The sequence below is a fragment of the Talaromyces proteolyticus genome, assembly GCF_021365285.1.
Source record: "Talaromyces proteolyticus strain PMI_201 chromosome Unknown BGW36scaffold_6, whole genome shotgun sequence".
Lineage (NCBI taxonomy): Eukaryota > Fungi > Ascomycota > Eurotiomycetes > Eurotiales > Trichocomaceae > Talaromyces > Talaromyces proteolyticus.
Genome location: NW_025764282.1, coordinates 1,437,021 through 1,451,426, shown reverse-complemented (window position 1 = coordinate 1,451,426; position 14,406 = coordinate 1,437,021). Strand labels below are relative to the sequence as shown.

The following is a 14,406-nucleotide window of genomic DNA, read 5'->3' as shown; positions in this document are numbered from 1 at the left end:
CAAACGGCGTATGTTAAAACGCGATATACAATGGTTACTGCACATGCAGACGTTCGACAACTATGTACTCCATCTTATTTACCTTCTTTTCCAGCTTGGAATCTTTTTCTTGTTTTTTGGTTGCCGACTTTCTCGCCTTCCTCTCCGTCTTCCTCTCCGTCTTCCTCGTCCTCCTTACCAATTTCCTTTCCAACCTATCTTTCTTCCGTTGTACCTTGGCTAGTTCCTTGGACCTCCTGTCTTCAATGCTTCCAGATTTGGAAGTGCCGTGTAGTAGAAGCTCCGAATCCGCTTTGCGGTTGATTGTTTGGATTTCACGATCGAGTTTAGCAATTTTACTATCGACGTTTGCGATACTAGAGTCGCTACTACTCGATTCACTATCACTCGAATCGCTGTTGCTCGAGTTACTGTTTGCTTGTGACTTGCAGGCTTCCTTGTAGAGATCCTTTTCCTTCTTTTTTGTTGCTTTTTCAACCTGTTTAGCAGCTATTCTATCCAGAATATTTCTTTGCTTGGTCGGCGGCGGTACATCGGTTGTCAGCGTAGCTATGTATGGAGCCAACACGGCCATGCGCCGATCACGTATCCCAATGATAGTGTTCGGCCCAATTTGAGCTGATGATAGCAGTCTCTGGCTCAATGGATATCCAACCATGGAGGCGACATCTTGGTCTTTCTTGAGAGAGACTTTCAGCCCGCGGGGCGCAAAGAACTTTTCGTTTGAAACTGCCAGAAACTTCTTCGTGCGAATCGTAGCAACAGCTGCTGTCCCTACCCCAGCAGCCACCTGGATACCAATTCCCGCTAATTGAAACCAATGATGAGGTACATATCCTACGCCCATCCCAGCGACATTCATTGCCTGGAAGACAGGAGATCCAGCCTGAGCAACCGTAAGGTTGTCAATAAACGCGAGGAATTCGGTCTCATGAATGTCGTGCGCGTGTAGTACAGGGCTGTATGCACGAAGAAACGGAAGAGGGGCCTTTAGACCACCTACCACATCTAGGCGTGGGATGACAACGGGTTTCTAAACAGTGCCAGGTCAGGACCGAAAATCAAAATCTCATACTGCGAAGGGGCACATACTTCAAGTTGTTCTCCCTGTACCCGAGGAGACAATGGCCGTGATGGAATCCATTGTAGAGTAGACTCGACGAATGTCTCCTCATTCTTTATTTCGTCGCTGCTTACACTTTGACCATGCGGAGTAGTGCTTTGACCTGCGTACATTCGGGTGCTATCAGCATACTCCCTGTATGGGGGTGGTAACTCGGTTTCTGCAGATGTATGGGGCCATGGCTGGAGCAACCGATTGTGGTGTGACTGCTGTTGATGGGACATTATAAATTTATGTGCAGGAGAATGCTGTGCATACAACAACACCTCTGATTCCTTTTGAGAGTAGGTTTTCTTATTCAGTTTAGCAACCACGGCAAATCTAAGGTAGAATACCCTCTACATTAAAAGAATTCTGTCTTGACGTGAACTTTGCGCCGCATTTATGTCTCGATGCTTTAATCGAGCATTTTCGGTGACAGCGACCAGTTGCCTGATTAGGTTCATTTTTCGAGAGCTTTAAGCCTTAAATCGATCTACCGCACTCTGATCTTTGATGCATAACTAATCTCTGCCTCTCCTATAAAGCCAAGATTGATATTCAGCTTTCAGATGGGGCCAACCATGCCCATTTAGGTCCATTTTTCGAGACTTGAAGTGCTTGCACTCGGCGAATGGTGCTCCTCCTTTGCTCCACCCACGTACAACCAACGAATTGTGATAATCGGGAGCGCCCCACTCAAGCGCTTGACCGCTATGCCAAAAAAGCAAACAAATTGTTGAGCTTGCTCAATTTAGGAGCAGAACGATATAAGCTCAGATCCAGACAGCCCCACACGGGCTCTGGCCAATCACCGGCCATGAACATTATGCGATTTGCATAGTCGTCTTACTGAGAAGGGCCAGTCAATAAAGGAGTTTATTGGTGCTATTTATCGAGAAAACTAAGTATGAGGAAGGAAATTATACCCAAAACATTCATAATTTTCTTCACTAGATCATTAAGCTGATTTATCTGATTTGTGTGATGCATAGATGTTGAACATATAAATCAAATACAGTTTAGTTCATTCTTGATTAGTCCGGATAATTCTGACAACGATACATAGTTTATACAAGTGTCCATTTTTCTCTTCAAATTCTGAAAGTTTGAGTCCATTTGCACATTTCCAGTCATTAATTGAATCTCCTTAAGCCGGTCTCGAAGAGTCGTATGAGGCAGATTATAGACAGTTACCATTTTATGAATATTAGGAATTTTTCAATCTTTTCAATCGGAAATACCTAATAAGATTCGGCCTTCTTGCTCAGCTAAATTAATCGAATTTCTATTTGAATTGTTGGCATAGTAACGCTTTGAATCGTATAAAATCAATATAGTAAACGCGCTCGGAGAAAAACTGTCGGGTGGGTGGTGAGTCACGTTAGATGATACTACGATAATGGCTTCAGTGTTCAACGATCATTCACGAAATGATCTTCACCAATAATTTGAGGTGTATAGATATTGACTAGGCAATTACTGTATAGAGTAGTATCGACGCTAATACGTTGAGAGCCCATTATCCCCCTACCTAACCTACAAAGGCCTCTCGGACTATCGACGCGTCATCAAATAATTTCGTAGCCGAAGCGCTCCTCATACTCACTTACTACCTTGACAGGTATGCGGGATGCTTGGTCTGCATTTTCAATATCATCGACTACTAAGGTTATTTCGCAGGACGGTCCACAATATTCGGAAGTCAACGTCTCAAATGACCAAGATAGATGCCGACCCACAAATAGCTGCTCTTCTTTCATCCACTTCTCAATGTCTCTTTTTTTCCTCTTATGGAGACTGAAATCTAGCGACGTGCTTTTCTGATTCTTGCCCCACTCTCTATAATCATCGTCGAAAGGAAGGCGAATACAGCTCTCCACCCGTTTGAGTTTCGGTTGTCTTCGATTAAGGGATTTCATCACTTCTCGCCAGAGGGTAGTAAGGTCAAGCTCGGAAACAGGGTCGTTGAGGTCAAAGTCTACTTTTACTTCTGCTAGTGAGGGGAAGCTTCGAAAGATTTTCAATTGCCCATTACCAAGCAGTATATTGCGATATTGCCGGATGATTCGAATGCGAGATATGAGCTGGGCCTTTTCACCAAGTCGACAGGTGTCTGACAATGGTACAGGATACAACCTGTGATCTCTCAATGTGCTTGGCCAGAAATACTCCTGGTTAAACACATTCTCCCTATAAAGGATTGGTGAGGCCTCCAAGTAGATTTGGCGGCATGTCACAAGTATCTGAGGATAGAGTCTGTAACCACTGTAGATATCTTTCCTGATGATAATACGGAAACTTGACGTGCAACTGCAGATAGGATGAGGAACGGCATTGGGATAGCAGACCAAGAGGTGGCGATATATTAGGATTCGTAGTTCAGGAGGCAGTACTAGGAATGAACCTTTGGAATTGAAACTCTTCGTTATCTGTTCGTCATGGAAGGTTGATTCATTGTCCTCGCGGCGTGAAGATATATGCTGATGCATATACTTGCGCTTTCTGAGAATCAAAATGCCATTCTCGTTTCCTAGTTTGTACTGGATCAGAGGTGGATGTGATGGTGTCCACTTCCTGTTCTGTGGTACGTGTCTGATAGTAGTTAGGTTTTGAAGGCGGCACGGAGATGCCGGTTCTTCTATCAATTCCTCCACTTGAATCTCATCGATATCAGTGTAGGCCCATTTGTGGTCCTCTGCCGAATATAGAATGAGAGGAGCTCTTTCTGGTTTGTGAAGGGTTAGGAGACCATTCTGAGCAATGAGATAGTATTGTGACATTGGTTTCAATAACAATCCCTAAGCATTAGGTGGGTTTTATAATGAAGTAGTTCCTCCAGCCTACACATCTTCGTGAAAGAGCGGTGTTAACCACGCTAATCTCAATACACTATAAATAATTTCGTGCACTAAGATCGTTGGAGCAACTGTATTATTACCGTTTTATTGTTACAACCGACACAATACTGATGCATTAGAGTATACTCCCCATTATTCTTCCATTTTTCTAGACTTTCTCCACCTTCTCGTTTCCGGTTTTGTTTCAGAGCCACAGCGTGTGGCAGCACGCGTCACCAGTTAACTGATATTTAGTTATAGAATAAGATCCTAATAGTCACGTGCCATACGGAGATCCCGGCCGTATTCGGAATTCGCACGCGCATCACCGCCTTCCCAAAATGATCGGCGGTTCCTGCTATTTCTCAGCTCGTCGTCTGAAGCTCTGACTGGGCCACAAACTTGTGTCTTGCTTTCATACTGTTTCACTACTCTCTTTACGCGCAGCCTTGTACGAAGTCCTGTATCGCAAGCTCGAAAACCACAACCTCATCCTTTTTTGCGTCAGTCGCTTCACCAGCGGTATGGCTTCGGCTGCCAGCAACGTCGCGATCGCCGCTACAGCTGGCACGATATCGCAAATTTCAAACAGTCGCAACATGTCTCGCCAGACCCGTACGAACCCATCTCGCACGTCCAAGACAGTCGCTCGCTCGTTTCATTTCTACGGTCAATCGTCAGCTGGCGACTCTTCTCAAGTGCCTACCACCCCCCACGGCCTCTACCCTGCTCTCACCCACTTCACCGACGCCATCACGGCCCTCCCGCGGGAGTTTCGTCGGCACAATTCGCTTTTGAAGGAGGTCGATGCGAAGGCGTGGGCCCTGGAAGATAATTTACAACAGCTGCTCTTGTCGGCGTCGGAATCGCGGCCGGTTCCTTATCCGCCGAATCCAGCCCCGATTGTGGACGGGGTAGTGAGGGAGTATGGCGTGTCTCAGGTGAGGTCATTTTTCTATTTCTACAAAGAAACTATTCGATCTACATTCCAAATATTGGATTTATTGATTTATTGGATGATGGTGGGCTTTTTTAGCACTGGTCGCTAACGCTGTTTGGACAGAATGACCTGCAGAACGTCGAATCGCAAGAGAGCAGAGAGCGCAGGCTGCTTTTCGATCGTGTAAGGCGTTCTTTGTCGGATTTAATGATGACGGCGGACGAGAAAAACCATGTTTTAACCAACGCAAACGACGAGCTTGACCATCAGTTGTTTCGTCTCAATACCATCTTCCCATACATCTCAGGAGAAGTTAGCGAAGAAGCGAGGCTGGGAAGCCTTACTCATTGGGCCTATACAAATCGCACTACTGCTAAGGCTGCAACTACTGGGAATGAACGTCCTCGACGTGAAGCAGCGTCTGCTACTTCTCACTTTGTGCACGCTCTGCATGAATCGGAGGGGTTGAGTCATCGAGGCGACGGAAGGCGCGAAAACCCCCGCAAACAACGTCGAAATCATGCCGAATTGGATTCCGATGACATACGTACTGTAACAAATCGGAAAGGTGGTGCAGCCAAGGCTCGTGCAAATGCTGTTTACCATGCAGACAGCGCAATAACAGCTCAAGCACCGAAACGCAGGAAGGTCGTTGAAAAACCTGCTCCGGTACAAGTCGGCGGAACGATCATGGAAAGATCCATTAGTGCAGTTACAAATAATGGGCGAGCTGTTTCCAAGGACAGCTTGAACGCTGATGCCAAGAAAAGACCTCGCGCGACTAATGCAGTTTCTACAGCCGGCCGCAAGAGGTACGCTAGGGTTTTGTAATGTTTGAAGGCAACTCTTACTGATTTTTCATGCAGGAATAACACGATTACATCCAACGTTGGGTCACCATCCGCGGTTTCATCCCCCATTGTCGGAACTTTCAACCCTCCGAGGACTGCACCCAGTCCGGGACCTAGTTCCAACAATCGACCACAGTCGTCAAGGGCGCAACAGCCTGCTTCTCAGGCAGCTTCTCGACAGCGTCCACCTTCTGTGTCCAATCGCATGAATGCCAACAGTAAGTCATCTAATATTTGGGTCACGTGGGGAGGCGTCGGTTCTAACTTTGCATTCTTTGTAGACAAACCAGTCGACTCAAAGAACAGTTTCCCGCGAGAAAGCTCGATCAAAGAGATCACACCTCCTGTATTCCCCGGAGACACTGTTCGCCAATCCGATACTGAAAAGGAGACTTCCGACAGCAAAGCCAACTTGGTAACTGATAAGAGCGAGCGTGCTGAGATGAACGTTGTGGATGACAACAATGCGGCAGAACCAATGGCAATTAGTGCATCTTCCAGTGGCCATATGAAAGGACGATCTTCCAAGACATCAACACCTGTTGTCTCTACATTTCCCGAGTCTCAAACACGGGGACGATCGTCTCGAAACAACACCGAATCCGGATCAAAACGCGTTCACAAGAAGACGGGAAGCGTCTCTACGGCATACAAGCCGCGAGCAGCCGTTCCCGAGGAGGAGGAGTCATCTCGCGAAGGCGACGATGAAGAGGATGAGAGCGAGCCTCGATACTGTTTTTGCCACCAGGTCAGCTTTGGGGAGATGGTAGCGTGTGATAATGATGCCTGCCCGACGGAGTGGTTCCACCTGTCATGTGTGGGGCTCACCAAGCCTCCTGGCCGGAATGGTAAGTTTGGGCTGGAAAGTTATGAGACTATCAAGCTAATCTGGCCTCTCTCTCTAGTGAAATGGTATTGTACCGACTGCAAGGAGAACATGAAGCGTGGTCGGACGGCGGCAAAATAAGGTTAAGGTGCTCTAGTCTCGACTTCTACACTACTACGATGATGAACGCATGGGAGTTATATTTGCTGTTTATATTTAACCGTGTTGAGTTATGTTATCCATTTGTTGTATTGATAGAAGCATACGCAGAAATCCTTTGTACAGTATACAACTGCATTATTCACCCAGAAGGACAAGCTAGACGACGCTCCACGTGACTAGAATGCCGCAGGAAGCCGGTCTTCATTAATAATTAACAATTGCATTGTATGTGGTATTGGGCCACCAGGTTGGAGCTTGGATCGCGTGATTTGCTAGCGCCGACCAGCTAGCTCCCTAGACTCGCCCAGCCGGATCCTTCTGCAGGTTCGTTTTATGTATGGGGTGTGCAAACTACGTACGGAGTAACTAGGTGGCTAGATATGGGATCTGCAGCCTTCAGTGGTGACACCATATGTCCCTGACACTATACACGCAAACTGTCAGCATCGTAGTAGCTACTAAATTAGTCATACTAGACCAGCGACTCAATCTACCGACTATGTCCTCAGGAAGAAGAGAAAGAAGGTCAGCTGACAGACCGGTTCTTCAGAATCCGGGGTAACCACAACACTAACTCCGCGCTAAGAAGCATTTCAAGGGCATGATCTCCTAGGAAGAGCCGTGATTGGCCTGCAGAGCCGACTGCAGTCGCAAGGGGAAAGCAGAGGAGTATCTGTTAGGTAAGCCTGCACCACGGCCATGCATCCTTGTGCGTGCAGGCAATGTGATTGGCCAGGGCTACTCTGGGGTAAAGAGGCTATATTAATAGATCCAGGCGGGCGGCTGTGAGTGGCCGCGCAACCGCCGCGTGGGGCAGAAATCTCTGCGGTTCTGGGCCTTCTGACGTCGCCACGCATATTTTTTTTCTTTTGCCATGGCTGTATGTTACGACGATGAGAGGATAGGCATGGCGGACGAATGCGTATTCGTACTGTCCTGACAGGCTGGAATAGATGAGCACAGTCTGAGTCAACGACAGATGTGATAGATGGCATGACGAGGTCTCATGATCTGAATGACAGCAGAAAGCCCGCCAGCGAGGTGGAGCCACCCTGCGGTTTCGATTATGTCATGGAATCAAGCAGCGACGACCAGAATTGCACCATATGCCACCATCTGTTTCTATGTGATAATGGGAATCGTTTACTATTCTGTTTGCATGTTTGTTTGTTAGTAATACAATATTAATGCATCAATACGATAATTTGCATGGGTTCATCCGAGTGGGAATGAAAGGAAATGCTGCGTCAACGGATAAGGCTAGTTGCCACGAGGTTCTATCAGAGCTTAATCAGTGACACGGTTATACGGTACGGATAGAGCAGTGCCTGGCCAGATAATGAGCAGGCAGATCGCCAAGGCTTGCTTCCAGTAGTGGCAATGACTAGTACTGAGTAGCTACGTGATAGTGCATCAAAGAGGCCGCAATATGAATTCTGGAACAGAAAGAGAATCAAGGTTTGACTCCAGCCATGGCTGCGTGCCGGCGGTTGTCGACTCCGAGCAGTATGGATGAGCGGCAGCAATTAGAATAAGCAGACTATCGAGAATAATTAAGAAGGATTAATTAATAATGGACTAGTAGTCATTAGGGATTGAATCATATTATTAAAGCTGGCGCCATCCGCTGTTGCCATTCGCGCAGGCTGTGCTGGGTCCGACGGCAACCGCGCCGCCTCTCCATCCACGAGAATTCTGTGACTAACAATTTCCCAACTTCCTGCAACTAACTCCTCGCCGCCCCTCCTCTCATTCGTTTGTGTGTGACTATTGACTGATTCATCCGTGCAATCCGGGGGAAAAAGCAGAAAAAATTCGCCCTAGTATTATTCTCAGATTTCCTCCGGCATAAAGAGAGTATCCCCCGATTTGGGGTGGCTTGTCACCATGGGTGCGCCAAACCTTCCCCCCAGTCCATTTACCCCAGAGAAGCAGTTGCGCTCCAAAGTTAAAAGCGACGATACCTGCTGGGATTCCTCCAGGGACTCATCTCAGTCTCCCTCGAGGTCCCAATCTAGGTCCAACAGCGCCCGCCGCGGCTCATTCGGCTCCGTCAAGGAAGACACCACCGGGATTGCCCAAACATTTGTTGATACTCGCCTAACACCAACGTCGCCTGGCACATCCGTCGATATGACTGCTGCCGTCGACCGCATGCCCGACTTCTGCTGCCCATGCGGTGGCTTCATGGGCTGGAAGCACATACGTCTTCGAGGGAGGAAGGCAAGCAAGAGCTATGGGGATTTACGCCGTCTAGACTTTAGAAGCTCGTCAAGCGACTGGGTTTGGGATACAAGTAATGGACGCCCAGCCCTTAGGGAGCCTCTTACTGAACAAGAATTCAAGCACCCTCGGGTTACCATTGAAAAATTGCCCGTTGAAGTACTCAGTATGTTTGCTCCTGTTTGTTCCACTACCCCTATCTAACCACTCTCCAGTACAAATCATATCTTATTTGGCAGTGGACCTGCCGCCAAATGGCTATACTCCCCGCAATGTCGACCTCGTTGCATGTCTATTGACATCGCGCACTTTTCATTCGGCAACTCTAAGCGTGCTCTATCGCAATATCACTGTTCCCCACTCTATTATTTTCTCTAAGCTACTAAAGCATATCAACAACTACCCGGCATTGGGAACTATTGTTCGACGTCTGGACTTTTCTCACTTTACCTCTGTAGGACTCGGTCGTACACGGCAAATGAACGCTGAGATCCAGAACTTGACCTCGAAGACACTTTTGCAATGCTTGGACTTGTTTCCAGACCTGATGGAATGCCTGCTGCAAGAACACCTTGAGACAGACATCAACAATGCAGTGGTTCAGAAGATATTCGGTGGTCTGCCTAACTTGAGGGCTGTGGACTTTGTTGGCTGTTCGTCCCAAGCTTTCTCGATTGACTTCCTGGAGGCCTTCAAGGCCCCAGCGGATATCCCAGTATACTTGCCGCAACTGAAGAGGTTGTCCCTGCACGAATGTAGCGGACTTTCACCCGCCGTTTTTGCGACCCTTCTTCCACGACTTGTTAACCTGACCCATTTGGACCTCGGACGCACCCAAATCACTGAGGCAGCCCTATTCACCCTTCCGGATACTGCTCAGCTGACGCATCTGAATCTTTCGCAATGCTTGCGCCTATCAGGCCCTCAAGTTGTGAAATTCTTGACCACGCATCCTGCCGTTACCGAGTCTCTGGTGTACCTCAATCTGATGACCGACCCATCTCGGTATCGACTTTTGGAGGCAGACGATGTGACAGCTTTGCTCCCGAAACTCCGATCATCCCTCCGGTCTCTCAACTTGAATGGTGCACGGATTGTACCCGAGCATGTTCCACTACTGCTTCCTTTGACCAAGCATCTGGAGGAGTTAGGTCTTAGTGGAGCGGATCTATCTCCCAGCGATCTGAATTCTTTCTTCATGCCCGTCGAACAACCAAATGCTAATGATGAGGCTGGCACTACTAGCGAAAAGAAGTGGCAACCACCATCTCTTCACTATTTGGACTTGAGCAAATGCCCTCATATTTCACTGGCGACTCTCTTCAATCCTAATAAATTTATCCTTGTCTCTCCACGAAGTATGCCGCTGGAGGTGATTGAGTTGAGTGATAAGCTAATCGCTCCCCTGCGTGACCGAACAAAATCAGGACGCTCAAATGGGTGGGTGGTCAGAGAAATCGGCCGCCGAGGCTGGTACGTGAGAGAGCCAGTGAAAACCGACCAGACTCTTGAGGCTCCTCTAGACGATGGTTCGCGTTGGTGGAAAATGGGCGCCCGTTGGTGGGGAATGAGAAAGATCCCGGTCACGGTTGGCGAAGTTGGAGGCATCTACGGTCACTATATGTTCAAAAAGTGATCAATTCTTTTCTTCAGTTGAATTTCTTTCTGCGAATCAAAAATGTCTATTCTTATACGGCCATATTCCCAGCATGCATTTGTGATGGCGTGAACTATGCATCTATTGAGCGTTTGGCAAGTTTTTGACGACTCTATGGGATGATGGATTGGATGCTTTATGAAACTGTCATTTTTAAAATACCTCTCTGGCGTTGCTCTAGCGTTATTGGGGTTCGCAAGTAATTGGTTATTGTTATTGTTACTGAGTGCTTTGGTGAATGGTGTTTTAGCAATTAAAACTGTTTTGGTCAACTTATTTACTTATGGTCAGTTTAGAATGAACCTACCAACTACTCTCAATTTAAACTCTACCAATATTCAAATTATCCTACTTTGCCTAGATGACATCTTTACGCTAGCAACAACCGGATGAGCATCTTTCAAGTTTGATTTCCCGCCTAACCAAGATAATAAAATGGGGTTTATCCGATTCTTGTTATATGTCCGGGTTGCAGTCCGGCAAGGACATTTTGCCCGATGAGAGCACAGGGAGTTATCCTAAGCTCTTCGGGCATTCCGTCCGATACAAGCCCCATGGAGACTGGTATCAAAGCCACGAGTATCATCTACCCAATTAGCCACTGAGCCACGCGAGAGATAAAAGACGCTTATAAACCCCAAATTTACAATCAAGTTATTAGGCTGTCAAAACTGAGCACACAACTTGATTACTCAAATCATTACTAGTGCGAGATTACCAGCTTCACTTTCTTCTTATACCTTTGCCATCCTCAAAGACCAGTAATACTCCTCCTTGGTTTTGAAATCATGAGTTCCTCTGCAGACCTTGCCAGCCTTCTAGTCCCGGCAGCTATTCCCGGATTCAAATGTCCCACTGGGACTAAAATGCATATCTTGGATTTGGGCACCTTGGAAGCGGACGAGTCGTGGTATGTACTAGTAATATCGGAGATTCATGGGTTTACTTACAAGAGCATAGGATTTTTCGTGGTGGTAATACGAGCTCTCTATCAAACAAAAACCCTGAGAATAAACGCCGGGAGCTGATTATTTTGTCGACCTTGATTGAGTATCCGGGAGTAGGGCTAATTCTGTACGAGACTGGCTGTGCAGAAGACCTCGATGTGGTTCGTATATCCCGATTCTCGTTTATACCATGTCAATATGCTAAATTAAGTAGAAATGGGGTGCTCCGCTAACCGACATCTTTCCTCGCACTGAGTATTCCGACGAGAAGAAACTACCGGCCGCAATCAGGGCCACTGGCAATGATATCAAGGACGTCAAAGCAGTCATCATCGGCCACCTGCACCTCGATCACGCAGGCGGTCTTGAGCATTTCGTCGACACCGATGTGCCCATCTACGTCCACGAAGAAGAGTTCAAGCATGCCTGTTGGGCCGTCGCCACCGGCGCCGATCTCGGCGTGTATCTGGGCCATTACATGCTTCTCGACAGGCTAAAATGGAATACCTTCACGGAATCGCATCTGGATCTTTTCCAGGGTATCACGCTGCATCACTCACCGGGCCATACGCCGGGACTGTGTATTATGCAGGTCAATTTGGAGCATGATGGAACGTTTATTTGGACGACGGATCAGTTTCACGTTGCTGAAAATTATGAGCTGGGCCATCCGCACGGAGGTTTGGCGCGAGATCATAATGCCTGGTTTCGCAGTTTGAATATGATTCGTAGGCTACAGAGGCTGTTCAATGCTAGGCTTGTGTTTGGGCATGATAAAGATGTTGCTACTAAGTTTATGAGAGAGAAGAAGTACTTTGAGTGATAATGCGGAGAATTGCAGGGTATAGTTATAAGTCTTTTACCGGCATATTAAAAACTAATCTCCTAAAATCGAACGTAAGTGTAGAACCGAATACACCCCCCCTTGGAATACTACACAGGTAACCGTTCAACATGTGTACTTTCCAACCTGCTTTTATCGGCCCTGATAGCATCATCTAGTTGCTCCCTCTGTTCTGTAGTAATATTGGTGAGTTTTACAATAACATCATCGCCAAATTTCTCGCCGACCTCTTCCAAGGCAAGCCCCTTGGTCTCCGGAAACAAAGTCCATATGATCGGTATATTTATCGCGCTTAAAATGATGAAAAGAAGGTAGTATTTCCAACCAACTTGTGCAAATGCTGTTGGAGCAGGGATCAGGTAGGCAACCGTAGTACCGAACAATACGGCCAGTGACCATGCCATGCCTCGCGAGCGAATGTGAGTCGGGAAAATCTCCGTGCAGTAGACGTACGTGGTGGCATCAATACAGCAGCCGTAGCTTTCAAATACATGTAAATTAGAGACTCTCTTTACATATATAATGCGGAAAGAAGACTCACAATGAAATGTAAAGGAATAGGAAAAAAACTCCAGCGCCTAGTCCCGAGGAGTTTTCTGTCCCTATATAGCGGGCTGACAGCGCCGCTTCGAAGATGAGACAGATCAGACAACCGGAAATACCAGTGACTAGAAGCAGTTAGTTTTCCTCTCGAGTCAAACGTACTAAACATACTCAACAGCTTCACACGACCGACATGGTCCATTAAGAGTGAGCTAATGTAATTCCCACAGCATGCCACAGTAACATAAGCCGCCGCCAACAGCAGGGAAATATTGCTGCTAAAGCCCAGCCCTTCATATAGAAGGACGCTGTAATTGTAGATAACCAAGATTGCTGTTGATTCTGATGCGAACATAGTCATGAATGCACACAACATACGTCTTCGATAAGATTTCTTTGTAAATAAAGTCGTTAACGTCTCGGAGCTAGCCATTTCTTGATCTGCAGAGACCTGGTTTGTCATCTGGTAGAACTCTTCCCTAGCAAACGATACTCTCGAGTCATCCTTATCGCTGTTGTGTAGCTTTTCTACGATATCCCATGCCTCTTGCTGACGACCTTGCATTAGAACTGATTTCATCTAATCAGCATTGACAGTCCTATATGAGTAGAATGAGATCACTCACGCCAACGGGGGGATTCAGGTAGAAGTGGTGTCAGAAGCAACATAACTAGCGGCCAAAGGCACTGCAAAGAAAGTGGGAATCGCCATTGAAATGCTGGTTTGGTTGTATAGAAACAGCCAAAGCCGACCCATGCAGCAACGGAATATCCAAAGACGATCACAACGCCTGGCCAGTCAGCTATGCATTCGCCTCATGAAGCCATAGAATAAAACATACCGTGTTGAGATACGAGAAATCCACGGGCCGCCGGAGGCGCAATCTCGCATTGAAAAAGTGGAATGAGGACCATTAGAATTCCTGCAATGGGGATCAAGATTAGATCAATCGGCCTGTCTGTGCGAAAAATATAAAGTAAACGGAACAGGCTTTAAAAGCTTACCCACTGCAAAACCGCCCAAGGTTCGACCAACGAGCAACATTGCAATATTCACTGCTCCTCCTTGTAACGCGCCGCCGAGGATAGCGATAGGGGTAGCTAATAGAAGTGTCTTCTTGCGACCAAGCGCATCACAAGCCCAACCGCCGACTAAAGCACCAAGAAAGCCTCCGCCAGAGAAACACCCATTTAAACCCCCAATAACACGATTTGTATAGGCATATCTTGGTGCTGTAGTGTCTTGAGACAGATTGAAATATTCAAAGAATGAAGGCTGGCCCAGCGTCGTGGAAGTGATGCTAAAAGAGTACCCGTAGGTTAAACTGCCGAAGCAAAGGGCAAGGACAATCTGATAGGTGTGAGAATAAGAATGTTTATGGCTAAGAATGGTCTGTATACTTACGGCAAGATTGAATGCGCTCACCTGGCGAGTGCTAGGAGACGCCATTCTAGTTAGGGTACGTGTGTC

General features: G+C 47.1%; 6 protein-coding genes across 6 annotated transcripts; 3 read left to right on the top strand and 3 right to left on the bottom strand.

The window, feature by feature from the left end:
- Window positions 1–34: 34 nt before the first annotated feature.
- Window positions 35–1,345, bottom strand: BGW36DRAFT_416984 (uncharacterized protein; the record flags this gene model as incomplete). The annotated part of the gene is made up of 3 exons (XM_046219365.1): window positions 1,093–1,345; window positions 479–1,033; window positions 35–457 (listed from the first exon to the last, which is right to left on the bottom strand). The coding sequence occupies exons 1-3, from the start codon at window positions 1,234–1,236 to the stop codon at window positions 35–37; spliced, it is 1,122 nt and encodes a 373-aa protein (XP_046072289.1). The 5' UTR covers window positions 1,237–1,345.
- Window positions 1,346–2,529: 1,184 nt separating this feature from the next.
- Window positions 2,530–3,978, bottom strand: BGW36DRAFT_378966 (uncharacterized protein). Its single transcript, XM_046216170.1, has one exon. The coding sequence runs from the start codon at window positions 3,883–3,885 to the stop codon at window positions 2,674–2,676; it is 1,212 nt and encodes a 403-aa protein (XP_046072288.1). The 5' UTR covers window positions 3,886–3,978; the 3' UTR covers window positions 2,530–2,673.
- Window positions 3,979–4,326: 348 nt separating this feature from the next.
- Window positions 4,327–7,007, top strand: BGW36DRAFT_169716 (uncharacterized protein). The gene is made up of 5 exons (XM_046209643.1): window positions 4,327–4,883; window positions 5,006–5,694; window positions 5,749–5,951; window positions 6,015–6,581; window positions 6,639–7,007. The coding sequence occupies exons 1-5, from the start codon at window positions 4,467–4,469 to the stop codon at window positions 6,698–6,700; spliced, it is 1,938 nt and encodes a 645-aa protein (XP_046072287.1). The 5' UTR covers window positions 4,327–4,466; the 3' UTR covers window positions 6,701–7,007.
- A 1,311-nt stretch (window positions 7,008–8,318) lies between these two features.
- Window positions 8,319–10,944, top strand: BGW36DRAFT_378953 (leucine rich repeat domain protein). The gene is made up of 2 exons (XM_046216169.1): window positions 8,319–9,110; window positions 9,160–10,944. Exons 1-2 carry the CDS (start codon window positions 8,609–8,611, stop codon window positions 10,578–10,580), a joined length of 1,923 nt encoding a protein of 640 aa, XP_046072286.1. The 5' UTR covers window positions 8,319–8,608; the 3' UTR covers window positions 10,581–10,944.
- Window positions 10,945–11,389: 445 nt separating this feature from the next.
- BGW36DRAFT_359370 (beta-lactamase-like protein) lies at window positions 11,390–12,371 on the top strand (the record flags this gene model as incomplete). The annotated part of the gene is made up of 3 exons (XM_046214067.1): window positions 11,390–11,511; window positions 11,562–11,709; window positions 11,763–12,371. The coding sequence occupies 3 exons, from the start codon at window positions 11,390–11,392 to the stop codon at window positions 12,369–12,371; spliced, it is 879 nt and encodes a 292-aa protein (XP_046072285.1).
- Window positions 12,372–12,481: 110 nt separating this feature from the next.
- BGW36DRAFT_397260 (general substrate transporter) lies at window positions 12,482–14,385 on the bottom strand (the record flags this gene model as incomplete). Its single annotated transcript, XM_046218270.1, has 7 exons — window positions 12,482–12,872; window positions 12,934–13,060; window positions 13,107–13,505; window positions 13,562–13,726; window positions 13,778–13,858; window positions 13,941–14,286; window positions 14,341–14,385. 7 exons carry the CDS (start codon window positions 14,383–14,385, stop codon window positions 12,482–12,484), a joined length of 1,554 nt encoding a protein of 517 aa, XP_046072284.1.
- Between the last annotated feature and the right edge of the window lie 21 nt (window positions 14,386–14,406).